Source organism: Anabrus simplex, chromosome 4, assembly GCF_040414725.1.
Source record: "Anabrus simplex isolate iqAnaSimp1 chromosome 4, ASM4041472v1, whole genome shotgun sequence".
In the NCBI taxonomy this organism is placed as follows: Eukaryota; Metazoa; Arthropoda; class Insecta; order Orthoptera; family Tettigoniidae; genus Anabrus; species Anabrus simplex.
The window spans coordinates 45,410,303-45,436,027 of NC_090268.1; the positions used below are offsets into that span (position 1 = coordinate 45,410,303).

The following is a 25,725-nucleotide window of genomic DNA, read 5'->3' on the forward strand; positions in this document are numbered from 1 at the left end:
ATATTATGGGAGGAAAATGGGATTTAAATGTAAAATTACAATTGTAAAACAAAGCATTATTACAGTGATAAATTGTTTGGATTCAGCGGAATAAATTCGTGATAAGAAAAACGAAACTCAATCCTTTCAATTTACCATAAAAAAATTTACCTAAATGACCAAAGTATCTATTTTTATCTCCGAAGTGTCGCTTTAATAGTCACGTGTTAATGATGCACTTCCAGGCCCCAAAATCCATAGAAAAATCGGAAAACCGACCGGGGTTTGGGTCACATAGCTGTGAGCTAACATTCGGGAGATGGTGGGTTCGAACCTCACTGTCGGCAGCTTTGAATATGTTTTTTCTATTGTTTCTCATTTTTACACAGGGCAAATGCTGGGGCAATACAGTACCTTAATAAGGCAACGGTCGCTTCCTTCCTATCTCCCCATAAGACGCGCGCGCGCGCGTGGGTGGGTAGGTAGGTGGGTGTGGGTGTGTTTTCGACATTGAACTCAGAAACAAAACAGTGTAAATGCATTTTTTCAGGGAAACTTTCTTTCAAAAGTGATTTTCTTCTCTTATGTTTCCTGAATGTATACGGTAACTTAATAATACCAACGAATGTTATTGTTTTTACCTCTCACTAACTAACATTTTTTGGAAACGCCGAGGTGCCAGAATTTTGTCCCACAAGTTCTTATACATGCATGTAAATCTTCCGACTCGAGGCTGTGGTATTTGAGCACCTTCAGATGACACTAGACTGGACCGCGATCGAACCTGCCAACTTGGATTCAGAAGCGCAGCTCTTCTACCGTCTGAGCCACTTAGCTCTGCCTTTTTCTTTTTTTTTAACATCAAACCCCGAGTAAGTGTTGAGGGAAACTTTCTAGATCGTGGTAGTGATTATTTTTGTAAGAGGAAGAGTGGTGGTAATCACTGTTATTCTTTTTTGTTTTGTTTTTGCTTTATTATAATTTGCTTTGCGTCGCACCAACACATGGCAACGATGGGATAGGAGAGGCCTGGTATGAAAATGGGAAACCATCTTCAGACCTGCCGTCAGTGGTGTTCGAACCCACTATCTCCCAGTTGCAAGCTGGCAGCTACAAGACCCAAACCACACAGCTACTCGCTCGATAATCGTTGTTTTAAGATGACTAGGGGACCCGTACAAGAAGTCTCGCATGTTCATAAAGTATGAGGTGGAGTAGCCCCATGGTGAACTGCTGGAGGTCTAAGGAATACACATATCAGTACAATATTAGACAGTCTTACTTACCACTTAATGTAGTTTTGATTTTTTAGTATTTATGATGGTATCCGCGTGAACGGAAGCAAATGCAAGTGCATTATTATATTGACGAATATTCCGGAAGTATTTTTTGGTTTTACTATCAATTTCTTAACTGATAATTACAGCATATTATAATGACGTAAAACAGGCGTCCCAGCGGCCAAAATGTGAAGTGGACAACAGTTAATTATGACGCATATTTTCCTACAGCAACAGTATTTGCAAATCGCACACTTCGTAAAATTTTTAACTCATTTTTTAAAGAAAATATCGATATTTATGAAATGAGAGTGCAATATATTTTTTTTTTTTTTTTGCTAGTTGCTTTACGTCGCACCGACACAGATAGGTCTTACGGCGACGATGGGACAGGAAAGGGCTAGGAGTGGGAAGGAAGCGGCCGTGGCCTTAATTAAGGTACAGTCCCAGCATTTGCCTGGTGTGAAAATGGGAAACGACGGAAAACCATTTTCAGGGCTGCCGACAGTGGGGTTCGAACCTACTATCTCCCGAATACTGGATACTGGCCGCACTTAGACACTGCAGCTATCGAGCTCGGTAGAGAGTGCAATTCGTCACTGCTAATGTCTATTATATTTCTTTTGGATGCTCATTTGTCACGATCGGTTACTTGCGAACGCTGCAAAAGGGATCTATACTACCTACTGAAATAATATAGAAGTGCGGTACAACTGGCCAACCATCCTCTGCTAACACTTAACTGGGGGAAAATGGAAGAGGGCCGACACTCCGAAGACTGAAGGTACCGGTACTGTAGCATATCGACAAAATGAAGTATAAGGCTACGAAGGGCGTGGAAATGAAATAGTAGGCCTACTCCGTAGGCCTCGCAAACCTAATATCGGTTTGGTCGTAAAAATCGATTCTTCATCCGCCTGAAGGGCAAAAGGACGTCCTTGTTTTTGTTTTTGTTTCTTTGTTTTTTTTAATCAGCGCTTAAAAGCAAGGATGCCTTTTATATCGGCTCCACCGTACCGAAGTAGGCGATCGGTACCGGTATTCTTTTTCTATTTTGCTGCCAGTGTGGACTTCAACTGAACAAGGGATTTAATTTGTACCTATTTCCTCCGTCCGCCTCTGTGGTGTAGTGGTTAGCGTGATTAGCTGCCACCCCCGGAGGCCCGGGTTCGATTCCCGGCTCTGCCACGAAATTTGAAAAGTGGTACGAGGGCTGGAACGGGGTCCACTCAGCCTCGGGAGGTCAACTGAGTAGAGGTGGGTTCGATTCCCACCTCAGCCATCCTGGAAGTGGTTTTCCGTGGTTTCCCACTTCTCCTCCAGGCGAATGCCGGGATGGTCCCTAACTTAAGGCCACGGCCGCTTCCTTGCCTATCCCTTCCAATCTTCCCATCCCTCCACAAGGCCCCTGTTCAGCATAGCAGGTGAGGCCGCCTGGGCGAGGTACTGGTCATACTCCCCAGTTGTATCCCCCGACCAAGAGTCTGAGGCGGTAGAGGTGGGATCCCTCGCAAAGTCCGAGGGAAAAACCGAACCTGGAGGGTAAACAGATGATGATGATGACCTATTTCCTCCGTTGAGAATCCCCAATCCTTCCTGCAGAAACTTTTGTTCAAAGGCGCTGGTCACTTCATGTTATCTGGATAGTTCCTCATTTGACACTCAGCGTTAATCACTGTCTTCTGGACAATTACCGTCGCAGGTTTCCTCCTTTCCAGTCTTCATCATGTTATTTTATTTTGGAGTGTAGGAAAAGTAAGCATACGGTAATGCTCTCCTGTTCCATTCAAAGGTATTTCTTATTTTTCCGTGTGGTTGCATCATCTTTATGCAGCGTTGAGTGTTGTAAAATGTAGCCTGCTCCTGTACGTCACCTGCCACATTATCTTTTGAGTTTCATCATCCACATTGCAGAGAAATACGAGTAGCCTAGTCATTGAAGAGTGTTAGCAATTAGGCCTCCTGCCTACCTATTTCCTTTTGGCATTGTGGTCAAAATAGGCTCGCACAGATTAGGATTAATGACCACAACCTATTGCACCTCTGGTGAAAATAATCTCTTTCTCTTGCTGCCATGTGAGCTGTAAAATTCAGTGCCACATTTTAATATCTACATAAGTTCTCATCACTCCACGTTTCTGCAGTGACTTGCTGACTCTTATAGATGTTGCATACAGTATGCCATTCTCAAAACATAACCTTATAAACTTACTTCTTTATGAACCAGAACCTTACTAACAGTAAGCACTCGTCTAGTCATGAAATGCATGTGTTTTTTCAAATGCACTTCTTTGACTCATCCCTAAGATACAGTATAAATCTGTCCATTCCAGACTCCAGCAATTGTTTCCATCTAACCATAAGCAGGTTAGGTTGGAGTCTTCATGTCATGAAAAGTACTTTGTTGCTCTTTGTATAACTCATTGCTCTGGTGAACATTTTCATCATTCTCCAGGAGGTTATTCAACATTATGGTTGAACTTTTGCATTACCGTATAGTGGGTACCAGTACACTTTGCAACAGATGTACTGTACCTGAAAATGAACTTATTTTTGTTGCCATTTTGCTTTACGTCTCACCGACACAGATAGGTCTTATGGCGACGATGGCACTGGAAAGGCCTAGGAATAGGAAGGAAGCGGCCGTGGCCTTAATTAAGATACAGCCCCAGCATTTGCCTGGAGTGAAAATGGGAAACCACGGAAAACCATCTTCAGGGCTGCCAGCAGTGGGATACCTGAAAATTAACATCCTGGGTTATAGGCCTATCTCAAAAACCTTAGAACTAACAAACCTGAAGCACATTATCCCTACTTCTTATCTTGCTTGGGTATGACTGATGAAAAACTGGTGCCCAAAACAGTGACTAAAAGGCTACAAAGTTTCTGGATGCAAAGTGTAGGCCTTCAGTACCCATGTAACTTGTATCTTCGCATCCTTTGGACTAACTGTTAGGTAAAATTTAGAATTGTTGAGGTCATATTTAATATCATTGTACAGACTTTTTTAATTCCTAAAACAATAAAAATGCCAATTACTTTCAGAAAACACAAGCAAACACTAGTACCATTGTTACAAACATCAATGTTTTGTCTACCAGTACCAAAACACATCCGAGTCATAGGACATTTCATCTGGTTTTGCTGGTATGCGACACTGGTAATTCTCTCTTTTGCTCTCTTTACTCTCAGCTGATGATTTTGCTGATTCTATGCTAGCTGACTTTTACCATGAATCAATTACTGTTTAACTTTAAATAGTCTTGTATCTTACTGAAGCAACATATGTAGGGTATGTCACCTTTTTTGCCTTTATTTCCTTTTTCACTTATTGTACCTTTATTTGATTCATTTTTACAACAATGGCTATAATTTGGACCTCCAACTGTCAGGTACATCGGTGTCTTTGAATGGCTATTTCCTGATATACCTGCTTTGACATACCTCTAAAAAAAAAATTCAGGTTCTTTCCATTTACATATTCCAGCAATGAATCTCCCTCATTACAATGTTAAAATGTTGTAACCAGTCCTAAATACCGGTATGTTTCTCGAAGACTTACCATATACGATAATGTCACCACCCTTCAGCTTGCTGCCATGCTCATATAATAATCTCATTACTTCTGTGACTGAGGCTAAGTGACTGTTCTTCAGTACATCATGATATTGTGTTCAATATATTTTACATCTTAATGGTACAGCCTACTGCCAAATGTGGACTTCTCGTATTTCATCGATAAAATCTGTAACAACACAAATGCATTGTTTCAGCGGCTAGCATGATATAATCATTATAAAGAACGTCAAGGAAATCGGTTGGCGCAAGTCTGCCTTAACTGTGTCTGTCATGATGATGAACAGACGAACTGACAGTGTTAAGCCCAGGTGTGCTTGGAATATTAGAAACTGTTGCTGCCTAGAAAACCTTGTATAGTGTATCTGGGCAAATTTCCTCCAGACCTTTTGTAAAATGCTCATTGCCATACATCTGTGTAACCTTTGTCCCTCTGAATCTTTGAGACAAAGATGATCATTATTAACTCTCAACAGTAGATTGAGTGGCTGGTTACATAACTGCTTGTTAAATGAATGCTGAAAAAGCAGATTTTGTAGGGATGACACTTATTTACTCACTGTATAGTAGATTTTGAACTAAAGATGCCAATGAATTCCTAGTTTGAATGAAAAGGTTTCTCTTTGTCTTTTTTTGTTCTGTCTTAAACCACTCTCAGCACAGTTCATAGTAAACTTCTAGGAGTGCAACTCAGGGCCGTATTAACGGGGGGGGCTAAAGGGGCTGCAGCCCTGGGCCCCGCGTGCTAAGGGGCCCCGGCCCTTGGCCGAACCTAAAATTGTACAAAAAGGCCTGCTACTCCACCTTCGTGCATGTATATGAATATTTACGTTCGCAAAATATCGAACATGCATCCTTCCTTCCTTCCTTCCTTCCTTCCTTCCTTCCTTCCTTCCTTCCTTCCTATCAGCTGTCCGCGTTAGTATTTCATCACTGCTGGAATCAATTACCGTCCGGAGACACAAATCCTCGCTACTTACGCACTGTAATTATTGTAAAGGTTATTGCTGATGAAAATTTAAATCTTGCAGCTTGCGAGTACGGGCAGAGGGGGAAGGGGTAAGAGGTCTAGGAAGTGAGCGGGAGGGGACAGGGAAAGCACGGTGGAATGCGCATGCTATACTATATCTTTGGATCAGGAAGAGAACTTCCAGTTCACCTCTGATTATTGAACCATTCGTAAGTTACAACTGTAATGTTCTTGTAAAATGAATAGAAAATATCCTACAGGTTCCAAAACACGAAAGTTCTGTTTCGTATGTCGATTTGATAGTGATGATGAGACAAATGTAAAATATATTTGGCATTATGAAATATTAACATGAAAAATAGATAAAAATTGTAGTCTATTTCAACACTTCCCTATTCATCAATTTAAGTGGAAGTAGTTCTATAACGACTTCAGTATGCTAGTCTTATGTGTTGTTACGAAGAAGGGGCCCCATATTTTTAAATAGCCCAGGACCCCAAACACCTTAATCCGGCACTGGTGCAACTACATGAAGTGTGGCTTTCTGTTCAGTTGATCCTCATCTTGACAGGAAAAATCTGCTCCAAAGATCATGAATTATTACTTTTTAGATGTAATATTGCCCAAGAATTACTAAGAGCTTCAATACTGTTGCAATTCTTAGAAGAAACATATGTTCCGACATGCGAACATACAGGAGAATGTGATGTCGGAACATATTCAAAGGGTTAAAAGAACATCTGTGAGGTAAATAATTTACTAATATAAAAAATTATGTTATTTTTTACTAAATGAAAATATTGATTATTAAATGGCTGACTGTTATTTTATTATTATATGTACAGGACTACTATGTAGTACTTCTGTCACCTATGGAATTGGATACCACCATGAGGATGATACTCCAAGTTCCCATTTGGGCCCAGAGAGTCATCTATATTCAGGGGTCTTGTCTGAAAGATGGTGATCTAGCTCGAGCAAGAATGAATGAGGCAGAAGCGTGTTTTGTACTTGCAGCTAGAAACTATGCAGACAAGACTGCAGCGGTAAGTAAATAGCTCTCAGTCTTTGTGGTAATATACCTAATTAATGAATTTTTAAATTGAAATTATAATAATAATAACTTCGTATGGCTATTTCTAGCCGAGTGCAGCCCTTGTAAGGCAGACCCTCCGATGAGGGTGGGCGGTATCTGCCATGTGTAGGTAACTGCATGTTATTGTGGTGGAGGATAGTGTTATGTGTGGTGTGTGAGTTGCAGGGATGTTGGGGACAGCACAACACCCAGCCCCCAGGCCATTGGAACCAATGAAGGTTAAAATCCCCGACCGGGCCAGGAATCGAACTCGGGACCCTCTGAACTGAAGGCCCATTCAGCCAACAAGTCAGACATTGAAATTGTGAGACTAGTATACTGTGTGGCAAAATGTCTTCAGAGATCCCTTGCTGTTCACTCTACAGGTGCCAACCATAGAACTAATAGCTTATAGGACTTCCTTTTGTTACTATTACAGTGTTTAAACATCATGGAAGGCTTTTCACTAAGTTCTCATACACTGACGGTGGAATTAGTTTCCATTCTTCCTGAAGTATGATGAGTACTGTAGTTGTTGTCAGGTTGTTGGGTGAATTGGTTTGTGGCTTTGAGTAGGCCAATCCAGCACATCCACCTGATTTTCTTCTAACCATAAATTCTGTGGGCCTTGTTTTGTGGACAGGAGCATTATCATGCTGAAAAAAAAATCCTATTCCAAACTGTTATCACAGTGTGGGAAGCATGCTATTGTCCAAAAATGTTTTCATTGTGGCATTGACCAGAACTGGTCTGAGCCTAAATCAAGAAGAACACCTGACCATCACATCACTTCCACTTGCCACAACACACTCAAGTAAATACCATTTACTAGGTACCCGCTAGGCCTACACATGGCCATCTGAGTGCCACAGCATACATTGTGACCCATTACTTCATAAAACCTTCTGTACATTTTACAATACTAAGTGTATGCGAAGTCACATCTCCAAAATCCCTCCATGCACCTATTCCTCAGTAGACCTCTTGTTTGTAGCAGAGGCAGTTTTTATTCATCCTCCTATTCAATACATATTCAAATCTCCCTGAGAGGGTTTAAAGATCACGTCAAAAATTCCATACATAATTCAACCCTATTTATCGGTCATCTTCAGTGATAAAAAGGTTTCATTTTTAAAACTTTACAAATGTACAAGTGTTACAATTTTATTTTATGTTTAGTTAAGATCTTTAACAACACAGTGCAAAAATCATTGTGTTTATTATACAAAAGAGCTAAAATGGTGTGATTGAACAAGTTAATATTCAATCTTTAGACATGTAGGGCCATTGAATTAAGAAATTAGTAACTATGATTGCCTATAATTGTAATGTTGTGAGTTTGTAGTTCAATCTAAGATTGAAAATTCTAAATGTACATATACTGTGGTACCGACATTTTTCAATCACACCATTTTAAGCGATAATCCTTTTGCATAATAAGCTCAATGATTTTTGCACTGTGCTTTTAAAGATTTTAACTAAACATAAAATAAAATGTTAACACTTGTACCTTTGTCAAGTTTAAGGCTGAAATTTTTATTCACTGAAGATGACCAATAAATAGGGTTGAAACATGTATGAATTTTTTGACATGACCTTTTTAATCCCTCAGGGAGGTGTGAATACATATTCAATAGGAGGTAATATTAAATAATAATAATAATAATAATAATAATAATAATAATAATAATAATAATAATAATAATAATAATAATAATAATAATAATAATTTTTTTTTTTTTTTTTTTTTTTTTTTGCGAGGGAGTGTGGAAAATCTTTCATAAGACGCTTGTGAGGGTCCGCACTCAACAAGTGTGTGGAGATTCTTACCCACTAAAAACCACACTCCCTTTTCCCACGACGTTTATCTCCGCCCCGGAACCGCTCTCGCATTACTTCAGGGCGGATGTCGTGCTTAATGCATCTTGTGCTTCATCTTCCTTCTTCTGCTTTACTATCTGTCGTAATCGTCCAGGTCCTTCTTCTTCTGACGCAGAATATTTTCTACGTAGACTGCCACCTGGTCCCAAGATTCTCGACTTCGTAGCATTACTGACACGATCCCTTCTGGCGTCAATTCTCCGTGCATAACTTCTAAGCATCTTCTTTGTGGCAGCCAATGAACACACACAAAGAAAGTATGTGATACGTCATCGATATCGCCGCAGTATATGCACACCGGACTAGTTGCTAGCCCTAGCCTATGAAGAAATTTTCGGAAGTATCCATGACCTGTCAGGAACTGTGTGAGATAGTAGTTCACTTCACCATGATTTCGGGCAACCCATACGCCCAGAGAAGGTATCAGTCTTTTCGTCCATTTCCCTCTGGAATCATCTTCCCATCTTGTTTGCCATCGTTGCATTCTGCGACTATGAGCCAAAGCCTTTGCCCTTTTCCTTCCTAGCTCTTCTTGTGTGAGCCAAATTTCTTGTCTTTCGAAGGCCAACAAGTCAATGGGAGCTACTGCTGCTACTACTAGAATCGCGGGTTCTGATACTGTGCGATATGCGCAAGCAATTCGTAAAGCTGCTCTCCGTTGTACAGCCGCAATTCTTCTCCGATATTTCACAATTTTTAACGATTCAGCCCAAATTTCCGAACCGTATAGCAGTATCGATTGAACAATTGACATGAGAAGCCGCCTTTTACTAGATATCGGTCCCTTGATATTTCCCATGAGTCTGCTCAGTGCAGTCATGGTTTTCGCTGCCTTATCTGTTACCTGTTGGATGTGGTCCCAATATGTAAGCTTAGTATCAAGCGTTACACCAAGATATTTTGTGCTCCTAGTTGTTTCGATGGCTATCTGTCCGATCTGCATCGGTACAACAGTATTAATCCTTTTCCTCGTCAGGAGGACAATTTCCGTTTTGTGATCTGCGAGTTCTAACTTGTGATTTATCATCCATTCTTTGACACGTCGCATCACCTGATTCAATTTAAATTGAGCCAGCTCTAGGTTACGGGTTACTATCACAGCAGCCACATCATCAGCATAACCCACAAGTTTTACATCTTCTGGCATCTCCAGCCGTAATAAATCATCATACATGATGTTCCAAAGGTGTGGTCCGAGAATTGAGCCTTGCGCTGCACCAGCTGTGAGCCGTTTTCTTCTCTGACCGTCTTCCGTGTCGTATAACAATGTACGGTCTTTCAAATAGTCTCGCAGTATATACATGACATATTCTGGTACCTTGAAAGTTTCTTCTAGAGCTTCCAAAATATCACTCCATCTTGCCGAGTTGAAGGCATTTTTAACATCTAGAGTCACAAGAAGCGTCAGTTTCCTAGAATAATGATTACCCGTTTGAGCTCGTTCTGCTGTCTTCACCACTTCCTTCACAGCATCTAGCGTTGAGTGACCTCTGCGAAATCCATGTTGTTGGTCGGATAGGTCGCCAGCTAATCGGACTGCTGCTAGTATTCTCGGTTGTAGAAGCTTCTCTAAACCTTTCCCGGCAGTGTCCAGCATACATAGAGGTCTGTAACCCCCAGTTTTCCCTTTACTGATCAGAACCAATCTAGCTATCTTCCAACGAAAGCTAAAAATTCCCGCTTTCAAACAATGATTATACATTCTCAACAGCAGTTGAGGACATAATTCGGCTGCCACCTTTAGTACTTCTGCTGGAATACCATCTGGACCAGGGGCTTTCTTATTTCTAAGGGAATTAATTGCTGTTATCAATTCTTCAATTGTAAAAGGTGGTACATTGTCTAGTTCTTTCTCGGCCTCATCATCAATCCTCTCTGCATGATCAGGGAATAGTGTGTGTACTATTTCTTCCATGGTGCGTGGATCCATGATAGGGCTTGGTATCATCCCGAATTTCTTCATGACAATTTTATACCCTAATCCCCATGGATTTTCATCCACTTCCTTGGACATTTCCCACCACTTGTCGGCTTTACTCTTTTTAATTGTATTTCGCAGTCTTTTCTTCATAGTCTTATACTCTACTGAGAGAGCTGGGTCGTTATGTCGTGCTCTTTGTGTCCTTCGTCTGAGTCGCAGGCATTGTTTCCTCAACTCAGCAATTTCTTCATTCCACCAATATGCTGGACGCTTGCCTCTTCGTTGTTTGATTCTGGTCATTGATGCGTCGCATGCTTGCTGAAGGAGTCTCATGGTGTGTTCCACGCATTTATTAGCAATAATGCTTCTTTTGCCTCCGTGACATGTATCCGTCATACAATCCATTCCATTCTGTATTACTTCATGAAATTTTTCTCTGTCCATAGTGGCTATGTTCCATCTTTCTGACTTGGGCGTGGTAATCCTTAGATTCGGAGTCTCTTGAAGTACACGAAAAGTGATATACTGATGATCGCTTCCAGTATATTCTTCAATTACTCGCCATTCAGTTATCCTAGACGCAATGTCTTCAGAAGCAAAGGTTACATCTGGTATGGTTCCCTGACACCCTGGTCGCCGAAAGGTTGTCACATTACCAACGTTGATAACCATTAATCCCAATCTCGCGACCATCTCCATTGTACGCCGCCCTCTAGAATCTGTTTGAGGCATGTTCCATTCAACTGCTTGGGCATTAAAATCACCAGCAACAACTAGGTTAGTGTTCATCCCTTGCAGAGTATCTTCAAGCCCATCTAGTTTTGTCTGGAAGTCAGAAATAGCCTCGTTCGGGGTAAAATAACAGCTGACAAAAATTACCTTCTCAACTTGGACCCAGACGAACCCATCTCCGCATCCTTGATTTGTAACTGAGTATTTTCCAAGGTCTGGTACCCATATCGCAGCTGTCCCTAGATTGTCTGAAAACCAGCCTGGTTGTTCTCTGTCTTGATATTGTTCGCTGAGAATCAAGATGTCTGCTCCTATCTCATAGATTATCTGCGTCAATAGATCATTGGCAGTTAGACTCCTGTGTATATTGGCTTGAAGGATCTGTACCATTCACCACTGCTTTTTGGCCTTTTCTAGTGCTTCACGAAACACAATACACTTGCCTGAGCCAAGAGCATGATGTCGTTTTGGCTCTTCAACGCCCATATAATAATAATAATAATAATAATAATAATAATAATAATAATAATAATAATAATAATAATAATAATAATAATAGAGGCAGTGATAACAAGGCTGCTACAGATGGAAGTGTAAGTCCTCTGCAAATAACAAGGATATATTAATAAATTTGGAAAATATTGTAAACAAAATGTTGAGAAGTTATTGCTTGCAACATTGGTTATACAAATATTGAGTGTAGTGCCAACTTGCTGCTCTCTTCTAGAGCCGTTCCTGAAATGTACAAATTGGAGCAATACGTCTGTGATTGCCTAATTGAGATCCATCCCACTTTTTGAATACTAGCTTTATTATAGATAACTTTGCAATATCAGGAAATATACTTGCTTCTACGGACATGTTTATTAACTCTGTCAGAATTCCTAAGATTGGTTCAAAGCACTGTTTTAAGACCCATGGTGAAATTTAATCCTGGCACCAACTATGTTTGTTTTTTGTTTCTTAATTCCTTAATTCTCACTTCATTTTTTATTGCTGGTTTCAGGAACATAAACGTAGCACACATATCATTATCATAACCCCTTGATTCCATGATTATTTACATTTTGAGAACAGTTAATAAAATATTCATTGAAAGTGGTAGCAACCATTAGAGGATCATTTACATGACAACAACATCATCATCATGTTTCATGCAAGAACACCAACCAAATTTTTTCTATGTTATATAAAACATGGATGTTATTAGTTTCAATTTAGCCCTAAAGAAGAAATAGGCATTCAGCCTCAAATCCAAGGTGTAGTTGTAACTCACCACAGTTACAGTAGAAAATAGAAGTGCTTTTCTCTGCTTAACCATTTTATTTGAACAGCTGTATATATGAAAGAAAGTGGAGATTTCTCTCTATGACCTTATGTGCTGTCCACAAAAATACAAAGATCTATTAAACTAATTTCTACATTGAATTTTTGGGGCTTCACAACACACCATTAGAAAAAATGTTTCCATTACTCACTTAAAACTGAAGATTCACCTTTACTTGAGGCATTCTGTACATCTCCAGAATCATGGAACTTCATAATGAGATTGCACATATTATCAGATAGCCATTTGCAATTTGGAAATTGTTCCTGAAATTTAAGTTTTACATTGTCTATAAATTTACACCTGTACCAAAAATGTACCTCTGTAAAAACACTCTTTCTTCTGTTAATAACATTGTGGCTACCAGTCAGACACTCTTGTTACACAAACACTAACTGCATACTTGTGCTTTCCTAATCTCTGCGTGTCAGCTTTTTACTTTGTTAAGAATAGCAGCGTGGTCCAAGGAGATGACCTAGCTCTGCTTCCTACTTGACTACCCCTGTATCATGAGCCCCGCACTGAGGAGGAAGTTTTCTAACATACTGCATAACTATGTAAATTCTTATGAAATATATTACCAGACATTGAAAAAATGTTAAATTGGATAAATGAATATTACTTGTCCTTTTTTATTGCAAACAGCTTAGATATTTTGGGAAATATTTGTACTTTTTTTGTGCTAACTATTGTTTGTGTTTTATCTGTAGGATGAACATACGATCCTAAGATCATGGGCTGTGAAGGATTTTGCGCCAAATGTGCCTCAGTATGTGCAGATCTTCCGACCAGAAAATAAGCTTCATGTAAAGTTTGCTGAGCACGTAGTGTGTGAAGATGAATTTAAGTATGCATTACTTGCCAATAATTGTACTTGTCCGGGTGCATCAACACTTGTCACATTACTCCTCCACACATCCAGAGGACAGTAAGTATAAGACTTCTTCGTTAAAATCAGTCTTAATTAATTAAGTAATTAATTAAGTCTATTAAGTGTGGCATGTTATTCTGAGGCAGGGGCTGCAGGGCGGCACTCAGAAGGCTAACTACTCAAGGTGAAGGCAGAAATTTTTTAACATGTGATGCCTTCAGGCAGATAGCTTGAGGAGAAAGTTTCAAACTTTTTTAATTTTTATGCAAAGTAATTTAATTAAGTAATTAAAGAAAACTGAAATTTTATTACACAGTCAACTTTTTATTTTATCGGTGGCAATGCGTGGTTAATATGAAATTAGTCATAAATGTACCAAGGGTACACCTTCTCCATCCCATTGAACTGTGCGCCTTCTAGAAGACCATCTGTATTATGAATCTTGAACTAATGTACACTGACTGACAGAGCAAATGCAACACCAAGAAGGAGTGGTCAGAACTTTATGCCAATTGCAGGGTAGACTGACATCACTGAGGTATGCTCATGATGTGAAATGCGCCGCTGTGCTGTGCACGTAGCTAACGATAAATGGGACACGGCGTTGGCGAATGGCCCACTTCGTACCGTGATTTCTCAGCCGACAGTCATTGTAGAACGTGTTGTCATGTGCCACAGGACACATGTATAGCTAAGAATGCCAGGCCGCCGTCAACGGAGGCATTTCCAGCAGACAGACGCCTGCTGAGAAGGGCAGGTTGGTCGCTTCGTCAAATCGCAGCCGATACCCATAGGGATGTGTCCACGGTGCAGCGCCTGTGGCGAAGATGGTTGGCGCAGGGACATGTGGTACGTGCGAGGGGTCCAGGCGCAGCCCGAGTGACGTCAGCACGCGAGGATCGGCGCATCCACCGCCAAGCGGTGGCAGCCCCGCACGCCACGTCAACCGCCATTCTTCAGCATGTGCAAGACACCCTGGCTGTTCCAATATCGACCAGAACAATTTCCCGTCGATTGGTTGAAGGAGGCCTGCACTCCCGGCGTCCGCTCAGAAGACTACCATTGACTCCACAGCATAGACGTGCACACCTGGCATGGTGCCGGGCTAGAGCGACTTGGATGAGGGAATGGCGGAACGTCGTGTTCTCCGATGAGTCACGCTTCTGTTCTGTCAGTGATAGTCACCGCAGACGAGTGTGGCGTCGGCGTGGAGAAAGGTCAAATCCGGCAGTAACTGTGGAGCGCCCTACCGCTAGACAACGCGGCATCATGGTTTGGGGCGCTATTGCGTATGATTCCACGTCACCTCTAGTGCGTATTCAAGGCACGTTAAATGCCCACCGCTATGTGCAGCACGTGCTGCGGCCAGTGGCACTCCCGTACCTTCAGGGGCTGCCCAATGCTCTGTTTCAGCAGGAAAATGCCCGCCCACATACTGCTCGCATCTCCCAACAGGCTCTACGAGGTGTACAGATGCTTCCGTGGCCAGCGTACTTTCCGGATCTCTCACCAATCGAACACGTGTGGGATCTCATTGGACGCCGTTTGCAAACTCTGCCCCAGCCTCGTACGGACGACCAACTGTGGCAAATGGTTGACAGAGAATGGAGAACCATCCCTCAGGACACCATCCGCACTCTTATTGACTCTGTACCTCGACGTGTTTCTGCGTGCATCGCCGCTCGCGGTGGTCCTACATCCTACTGAGTCGATGCCGTGCGCATTGTGTAACCTGCATATCGGTTTGAAATAAACATCAATTATTCGTCCGTGCCGTCTCTGTTTTTTCCCCAACTTTCATCCCTTTCGAACCACTCCTCCTTGGTGTTGCATTGTCACTGTCAGTCAGTGTAATACAAGATACTTGGACCTTCAACCAATAGATGTCTCTACTATGTGCCCCCTCTGGCGAGATTAAGGACAATTAATTTTTAAGGGAATTTCAATTTTCAAAGTTTGTAAACTGTAAGTTTTTGTAGATTGGCTTTTTTTTTTTTTTTTTTTTTTTTTTTTCATATATCAAAGTTTTCAACACTCCTTCTGCTTCCTTCTTCCTTAGTTATTAACCAATCAGGAATTTTGGGTATATTTCTCTAGCCAATTAAAATCATGGGTGTGTACAGGCATCCTGCCTATCTGAAAAGATTTCTGGAAACTTCTCCTCGGAAATGCTATAAAAGCTGGACGCTTTAGGGCCGTATTATCTTCTTCATTGCTCCAGTCCATTAAGTGCGGCATGTTAATCTGGGGCAGGGGCTACGGGGCGGCGCTCAGAAGGCTAACTACTCAAGGTGAAGGCAGAAATTTCTTAACATGTGATAGCTTCAGGCAGATAGCTTGAGGGGAAGGTTTCAAACTTCTTTAATTTTTATGCAAAGTCCTAATTTTTGGTTTTAAATGTAGATTTTCAGCAAGTCTGAGGACTCTGTTCAAATCCCTGCTGGAAAACATGTAAATTAAAGGAACTAAGAGTGTTCACCCTCTTTTGATTCCCATTCGACTTGGTATGGGGTGACTAAAATGTTTTAAATCTGTAAATTCTTAACTCATTTTTGGCATTTAAGTTTTCTCGTTTAGTCACCCTCTGGAGTATAAGCTTAGCCTCGGCAACTTCTGGCCATAAGCCCATTTAAGGTTTTAAGAGTTTTTCTGAAGGGAGTGCAAGTGTCTCACCTCTTAGCCTTTGTTCATGGCCGATCATGTTAAACCTTTTATTTTTACAGGAAGGCCATTTAGAATGGGCACTTGTTGCCCATTTAAATTGTATTTATTTACAGACAAGTGTGTAAAAGACTGTTGAACAGGAGTGACTGTAAACTCAGTATTTAAAATTTATCAGGCATAATTTTGTAAGAAGCTTGTGCCTCTTAGAGGCTGGACTACAGTAACCACTTGGAGCTCAGTCTTCTATGACGAGTTCATTGTTTTTCTATTTCACTGTTATTTGTTCTTACTTGTTCAGATTTTCTACCAATCAAATTTTAAAATTAAAAAAAGGAAAGAAAAAATTTCAAAATGTAGTGCTTTGGCTTATGCTCTGGTCATTTCCTTGTCTGCCCATTCACCCCGGCACCTTCTTACACCTCTCTGGTCCACGATATTTCCGTATCAATAAATATGATAAAAATGAGGGTTTTGTGAAACTTATATAAACAGAAATGTCCAGCAGGACTAGAATCACTCACTATGAGAAGTTATAAACTGTTTAACCACAATACTTAAACATTAATACTACCAAAAATTAAAATTTGTTATCACTTTCAAAGATTTTTAAGATGTGCCAAATAGTCCGTATTGGAATGGAGTGTGCATAACATTAATTTATCACTTTAAAAAAGTCTTCTTCCTCTTCTAAATAATCCTACAAAATCTACTCGATGTAAACTTTCTCTTTGTGTAATAGAACTTCAATTGTCCGCCTTAATGGATAGAAAATAAAGAACAGTTAATCGAAAAAATAAGTCCATATTACTAATTTCAATGGACATGAAACTACCAAAATCTATATTATTATATAATATAGACTATGAGTTTGTTTTATGTAATGCATAATCTCAAACTACTGGACTGATTTCAAAATCCCCCTATGGGTGGGGGCAGTAGAATAACACCCACGGTATCCCCTGCCTGTCGTAAGAGGCGACTAAAAGGGGCACCAGGGGCTCTGAACATGGAGGGTAGGTTGGTGACCGTGGGGCCCTTAGCTGAGTCCTGGCATTGCTTTCACTTACTTGTCCTGGGTTCCTAACTTTCATCTATCCTATCTGACCTACCTTGGCCAACCCTTGCCCATTTCTGACACCGCCTGTATTAGGTACCGAGGCCTAGGGAGTCTCTGAGTCTTTCATTTTCATGCCCTTCATGACCCTTGTCTTCCTTTGACCGATACCTTCATTTTTCGAAGCGTCGGATCCCTTCCATTATTTCTCTCTGATTAGTGTTATATAGAGGATGGTTGCCTAGTTGTACTTCCTTTTAAAACAATTATCACCACCACCACCACCACCATGATTTTAAAATTTCACCATTTGAAACATAATCTCATTCCGGGTAACATACGATATGTATCATATCGAAGGGCTCCTGCAAGAACCATGATTGAAGGAAAAAATGGCAGCAATAATAAATTTGAAAGTTTGTATGTTTGCCTAGTAACCACACACCTGTGCCAGGTTAAAAGTTCCAGATGGCTGTGATTGATCTAGTTCTCAATCTGCATAGACTGTGTTATTTCAGGAAGTGAGCTGGGCTGAATGGCTCAAACAATTGAGGTGCTAGCCTTCTGACCCCAACTTGGCAGGTTTGATCCTGGCTCAGTCTGGTGGAATTTGAAGGTGCTCAAATATGTCAGAACTGTCAGTAGATTTACTGACACGTAAAACAACTCCTGCGGGACAAAATTCCAGCACTTCAACGTCTCCGAAAACCATAAAAGTAGTTACTGGGACATAAAGCCGAAAATAATAATATATTATTATTATTATTATTATTATTATTATTATTATTATTATTATTATTATTATTATTATTCAGTAAGTGTCTCAAATCCAAAACTTTTAATAGGATAGTGTCCCATTTATCATCGTCGTATTTGAAGAGTAGACAAAGTTTAGAGTTTTTGGTAGAAAATAGAGAAATTTGTTATAACAAGCTGATAATTCCTACTTCCAAATATTACCCAGAAAATTTGGATATATTTATAATAATTTAGGCAGTATATTACTTTCAAGGATACCAGATACTTCATTCATTTAAATATCTTGCTCACCAGATCAATACAATAATTATATATATAGCAAGAGAGAGAGAGAGAGAGAGAGAAACTATAATAATAAAAATATTGTATAAGAAATAAGCTGTCTAAATATGGTGTTTTATTACAAAAATTGAATTTAGTACTATTTACTGATTACTCTAAGTAAAATATTGTGTTGTTGATTTCAGAAAATGTATTATTTACTTTATTTATCATAGCTTCATGAAACACTATTTAAATTGTATTACATACAAAGTGTTATTTAAAAGTATATGTTTAATATGAATACAACTTACTTACAGGGAAGGCCAAACATCACAAGAAGAATGGCACAGACTTTATGGAAAATGTTCTGGAAATGAAATATATCATATTGTACTGGGAGACAGCAGATTTTTTGGTGAATATGAAGGGAAAAGTTTTACCTATGCTAGCTTCCATTCGCACAGAAAGTAAGTTATTTTTAAATTAAATCACACATAAAAAAATTCATTTTCATTTTTTTATTATAATTCACACTCCCTCAGTATGTGAAACTTTCTAATTTTCAACAAAATAAAGTTTATTATGAAGATAAATTATGAATTAACTATTAGTGTAAAGGGAAGTAGCACCTGCAGTGACTAGGAAGTCATAGAGGGTTGGAAATCAGAGAATTTTCAGCAAGTTTTTAGTGTTCCTAATAATAGTGTAATATTGGATCATTGTTAGTGAATATTGACCTAGGTAGAGATCGGTTCAGTGATAAAACCTTGGTTGTCTACTTTGGGAGATCAGAAAATGTTAGCTTTGTGACTTTGTGGTCTTACATGTCAGTTTAGTAAATAGAAGAGAGGAGTGGAGGTGATCGTGCTGACCACACGACACCTCATAATCTGCAGGCCTTCGGGCTGAGCAGCGGTCGCTTGGTAGTCCAAAGCCCTTCAAGGGCTGTAGTGCCATGGGGTTTTTGGAGGTGATCACGTCACCAAGCTATCGAGGGCTTTGTATCATATTCCTGGCAGTTCATTTTCATCATGGTTTCACTGTTATGTTTTATGATGATGTCAGAATTGGTCTTGAGGATTTGTTGGGAAGGGTGGTTGCCTGGTTATACTTTTAGGAGCTACGTTTATTTCAGTTTAATGTTGTAATGGTTTTAAAAAATTTATGTGGAGAATGGCTAGGCATTTCAGTCCTTAAACGCAGACTTTCATTGATCTGTCCCAGTCTTACCCTTCACTTTGACAATATGAAAGTGGCTGAGGTATGAGTGATGCTAGTAATGCCGTTCCTTATGCAGCCAGTCCCTGCTATGAATGGTGTGAAAATGTTGCTCATAGGGTCGGTTGGTGCGGGCATTTCAGTGGGCTCGGCAGACTGTTATGTAATAGCAACAGCTGCCTCAGTGAGGAAAGCAATGGGAAACTACCTCACTCCTCATTCCCCTAGTATGCCTCTTCAGTGACACCTAGGCCATCTATGACAACTAATGGTAGAGCTGTTGAGGATACAAGCTGCCTTCGGGCTGAGGTCTGAACGTTCATTGAACAACACAAGTCAGTTACAATTTATTTTTTCACATAGTTTCCTGGTTTGGGAATGCATTTGTCGCAGTGTATGGGCAGCTTTTTTTGATGCCCTCATCATAAAAAGAACAAGGTTGTGCCACCAGCCAGTTGCGCACAAAGTCAACCACTACACCCTTGAGGACTACTAGTACGTTGTTTCCAGCAGACCACAAACCTTCAATGCACAATCTTTTAATAGTACAACGAAGGAGATAAACATTGCATGTTTAATCCTCTAACATCATTAATTCCAAACAGGACATTTAAACTTAGGAAAAATAAACTTAGCACTAAATAGTGTTAGTAAAAACTGGAAATTAAGGAGATTTTTAGCCAAATACTACAAATGTTTACAACATTACTGTGACTTGGACATCAGTAAATTGTGATCAATATCTAGTCCATCAGTGCTATATTTTAATTTCTTAATTATTTTTAAGTATATGTTAACTAGTGGTGATATTTTAATGGTGTAAAACAATTTTAACAAACAAATTAATTATAAGAAGGTTCAATATAAAGACTTAACCTTTGAGATTTTGTTCAAATGAGGCTGAAGATGCTCAATATAATGAGCGGAACATGTCCCTGTTAGTATTATATTGTAATAAAATGTCCTTCTAGAGACAATAAACATTTTTTGTATTGAATTAGGTGGAAAATAAAAACAATAATTGTAACAAGAGGCAATACTTCACTGAATATTGGAGGTAGAGAGGTAATAATTTACACACATGATTGGCATGACATGAGGTTTTACTGACACCAAAATAAAGTACACAAAATGACCAACATATGGCGCTTCATACGATATGCAAGCCGTAAGTAACATAATAATCAAGGTTTAGCAAAGATGATTTTCTTTATAACACATGCTCAACATGTCGGCCATCATTCATCAACATACCTGTAGTCGAGGGACAATGTTGTGAACAGCGCTGTACAGCATATCTGTAGGTATGGTGAGAAATTGCCGTTGGATGTTGTACTTTAGCATCCCTAATAAGTCAACATAAATGGTCTGTTATTGGACATTATAAATCATCTGATGGCCAAGCAGGCATCAATTTTTGGTAGTGAAACAAGGTCTCTCATAGTGCATTGGCACTGCCGGTGGCTTCAAGTAGCCTACGCAGTGGCCTCCACGGTATGCACTAGCCATGCGTCTTGGTAGGTGTGCTAGGTACCAACTGACGAGCCCAACCTAGCACACGAGGGCGAAACACTGGCAACCAGGAATGAGTTAGCTGGAAAATTTATAATGTCCAATAACGGACCATGTATGTTGGTATTATAAATTTACTCATTCAGGACAAATAGCTTCTATATCATCCCTAATAAGGTCAGACGATCATGGTAGACTTGCGACTTTAGGTAACCCACAACCAATAATCACACGGATTGAGGTCGAGGAACCGGGGAGGCCAAGCATGACGCAAGTAGTGGCTCAGCTCATGATCCTCATCAAATGATGAGCTCAAGAGATCTTTCACACGTGTATCAATATGGGGTGGAGAGCAATCCTGTCAAAACTTTGTACCTTCCAGCAGGTGTTTCTTGGTCTGGCTAGGGATGATGCGATTCTATTGGTGTCAATAAAACCCTATGTCAAGTCAAGCATGTGTGGCCATTATTTTGTACCTGACATATTGCTGTCAAGCGCTATCTGTTGGTCATTTTGTGTACTTTATTTTGGTGTCAATAAAACCCCATATAATGCCAATAATGTGTATCAGTTATTACCTCCCCACCTCCAATATTCCGTTAAGTATTGCCTCATCAATTGTTAATGGACTTTTGGGTCACCCTGTATTTCATTTTCATTTTCTTCATAAGTTATATCAAAATTATACTTTTAATTACAGTATCTCAGTTTGTTAGCAATTTTACCCTACCCAGGATATGGTATTGTAGCGTTTCTGTGCTGTTCTAGGTATGGTGTTGCCCTGGTGGGTGTTCGACCTGCAGAACTTCCAGAATTTTATGAGGATACAATTCTCCTAAACCCTGGCCCTCGACATATAATGAAGAAAAGTGATACGTGTTACTATATGAGTATCTCAAAAGAGGAAAATTCAGCCTTCATCCTGGGAAACCAGCAGAATAACAACATAACAACAGATGTTACGAGTGGAACAGAGGAAAAAGACACGAGTAAGGAGAAATCAGGAGGAGGACAGCCACAAATCAACAGATCTGATGGTATCAAACTCCAAGTCCAGATCCCCAACTCTGTTCGCCTGAGTGAGTGTTTGCATGGCTTTGCTTTGTGGTGTACTACCTGGAGAAAAATTAACTTAACCTTCAGTTGGTCGTGTGTTGGTCCCTTTGCCGCCATTTTCCCTTCGCTCGATGATAACACTGGTTAAAGTCTCCTACAATGTTGTTTCCCGTTGTAGCTTCTGTTCCTTTTTTAAACTATAAATTATGGTCATTATTATTTATATTTGTTGCTTTGTTCATGACCGGCCCGTGGTGTAGGGGTAGTGTGCCTGCCCCTTACCCAGAGGTCCTGGGTTCAATTCGATTCCCGGCCAGGTCAGGGATTTTTACCTGGATCTGAGGGCTGGTTCGAGGTCCACTTAGCCTACGTGATTAGAATTGAGAAGCTATCTGATGGTGAGATAGTGGTCCCAGTCTAGAAAGCCAAGAATAACGGCTGAGAGGATTCATCATGCTGACCACACAACAACTCGCAACCTGCATGAAACTACTTGTGATTAATACCATCACACGGGGGAACACCATGGGTCACCTTTACTTACGAATAGTACTACTATGTTAGTTGCACAGTAGGTTTGTGATTAGTAGCAGCAGAGAGTGATTCATTGTGGGTTTCTCTTAGATCCCCTTCTACCTTGGTCTTCCTCTCTTTGTTGACCCTTCAGTTTCCAGGTTGCCAATTCTTTTCCCCACGTAGTCCTTCCCTCTTCTCTGCACATGTCCATACCATCTTAGCCTACTTCTTAAACCTTCTTTCCTATGGGACCCACTTTCACTGATCCTCTGATGTAATCATTCCTTACTCTATCCTTTCTTGTAACTCCACTCATCCCTCTTAACATTCTCATTTCTTTCCCTCTTGGGTTTTGTGATCGGCCAAGTTTCTGCGCTATAAAGCATCACAGGTCTCGCCACAGATTTACAGAGCTTTCCTTTCATCCTGCAACTGACCTTATCACACAATACTCCACTCAATTTCTTCCAATATTCATCCATCCATTATTTACCCTGTGTTGTATTTCATCCTTCAGACCTCCATCACTTTGTATTTATGAACCCAGATATTTAAACTTCCTGACCAATGGCCAGTTCTTCTTTTTGCAGGTTAATACACAGATCATGTGCTTCTTTAGTGCACATATATTCTGTAAGTTCACTACGAAACATATTTTCAATACTTTTAACTTCTGAACTACAAGGATATGTCGTACTTAGTTTCCGTGCTAATATAGTAGAGGGCGGTTGGTAGTGGTTTCTGGTGGTTTTCAAGCAGCTGTTTAGTGGGTAATCCTATTTATCTGTTGGCAGCACTGGAAAGGAGTGTTGGGCATGGACATACCTACACAGACACTGGTAGAATGATAGTAACATGAAATGGAACACACAATAGAATAAACACAATGAGAGGTCAGAATTGAATGAGCAAGTGATAGAAAAGGAAAAAAGGACAAACAAAAAACACAAAAGGATAAGGAAAATCTCCACATCTTCAAATACCTAAACAGGCTCATTCCTAATCTGTTTCTCCCCAGTTCCCAATGAGCTTGTTCTTGCATCCCAGCTTCATCAGGAGGGCGAGCTTCAACACTCGTTCAGAGGCCACCTTGACAGATCTTGTGGCATAAGAAGAAAGCCAGATAAACCCAGGAAAGGTAGTGCTGGGCAGTGGAAGTTTCATTATCACTCCAACTTTCATGTGGTGAGCTTTCTATCTTACAAGATCTTTCCTATGTCTTTATAAACATTTCAGCTGGAGTATAGATGCATGTAGATGAAGACAGTGAGTGCATGATAAGGGCAAGGGAATTAACCATTCATAAATATGAGGGCAAGTCAATAAGTATTAGCAATTTTGCTCTAATTGTCTTTAGGTTGGCTCTATGCTCACCAGCTGCTAGATGGCACTGTTGTCTACATCTGTGCTAGATTTCAGCATTGTCAGATCAGTACAGCTTGTGCTGTTGCGACGTAAGGATGGCCGTTCCACTTTCTGTTAGCACCAAGGAAGAACAGCATTCCGTAATCTGGTCTGAGGGTGTACCAGGAGCGGAAATTCATAGAAGACTTTCAGCACAATACAGGGACAATGTTTTACCACAGCCACTGTTCCATTCCATACTCTGATGTTTGCTCTCTGGTTCAAAGTGGTGAACGCATGTTTCATCTCCAGTGATGATCTGTTAGAGAAACATTTCGCCTTCATTAGCATAGCGGTCCTCCCAAGTTGGCAGGTTTGATCCTGGCTCAGTTCGGTGGTATTTGAAGGTGCTCAAATACGTAAGCCTCGTGTCGGTAGATTTACTGGCACATAAAAGAACTCTTGTGGAACTAAATTTCTGCACCTCGGTATCTATGAAAACCGTAAAAGTAGTTAGTGGGACGTAAAGCAAATAACATTATTAGCATGACGGTCCAGTAGGTGCTGACAGATTCTCACACGATTACACTTCTGCTCTTCATTGAGTTGTTTTGGAACCCATCTCGAACAAACTTAGTGAAAGTTAAGCCTGTTATATATGATTTCATATGCAGAACCATGCCTAACGTGCATATGGTATGCCACATCATCCACAGTCACTCAGGATCATATCACGCACTTATTCAATATTGGCATCTGTAACGGCTGCAGATGGATGCCCGGATCTTTCCTCATCCTTCACGCTCGTTGCGACCCCTTTTGAACTGTTCAGTTCCACTGGTAAACACTTCGCTGTGGCAAAAGATTGTCCCCGTATCGTGCTGAAAGTCTTCTACAAATTTTCACACCTGGTACACCCTCAGACAACTAAAAACAGATAACGGAACGCTGTTCTTCCTTGTTGCAAACAGAGAGTGGCGTGGCCATCTTTACGTCGCAACAGTGTGAGCTGTACTGATCTGATAATGCTGGAACCTACCACAGACGTACACAACGGTGCCATCCAGCAGCTGGTGAGCACACAATGCCATACAGCCAACCTAAAGACAATTAGGGCAAAATTGCAGATACTTATATGACTTGCCTATGTAAAAACCCCACATCCCAGCTAGGAATCGAACCCTGGATCCCAAAGTCCAAGACGAAGAACCAAGATACTGACCAGTTAATAATAAAGCCATATAACATTTCAAGCATCTGTAAATTAATTGATACTAATTGTCTTCAATTTCTATTCTATACTTCTCTCTTCTAATACAGCCTTTAACCAATGCTCTGTAAGGGCAATCATCTCACCCCACCCATTAATTTCAAATTAACAATCGCCCTTACAAAGCATGTAAAACTGCTACTAATTCTGGATTTAAGTTGATTTGTGGCAAACCAGACTGGAACATTTGAAGTAAAAAATATATATATATTTTTAATACTGTACCTAGACATTCCAATGTACAGTACTTTATTGCTGAAGGTATCTTTTGTTAAGTTAATTTTTCTCTCTGGCTGGGATCTATAACTAATAAAATTTCATGCACACATTAATTCTCAAACAACAGATATTAGAAAATTAAACTATTTCTGCATCAATAATTTTTCACTTCATTTTAAACTGTAGACACCTTTCAGGAAATTATACGATATATAAATAAATATCAGAACTTTTACA

At 40.2% G+C, this 25,725-nt stretch overlaps 1 protein-coding gene across 1 annotated transcript in view; it reads left to right on the forward strand.

Annotated features, from left to right (window-relative positions):
- The window catches only part of SLO2 (slowpoke 2), a 525,845-nt gene that overhangs the window by 353,108 nt on the left and 147,012 nt on the right, over positions 1 to 25,725 (forward strand). Inside the window, exons 10-13 of the mRNA XM_068227345.1 lie at positions 6,651 to 6,851; positions 13,452 to 13,669; positions 18,671 to 18,820; positions 21,852 to 22,162. Of these exons, the coding sequence (XP_068083446.1) occupies positions 6,651 to 6,851; positions 13,452 to 13,669; positions 18,671 to 18,820; positions 21,852 to 22,162 (880 nt within the window). The remainder of the gene's footprint in view (positions 1 to 6,650; positions 6,852 to 13,451; positions 13,670 to 18,670; positions 18,821 to 21,851; positions 22,163 to 25,725) is intronic.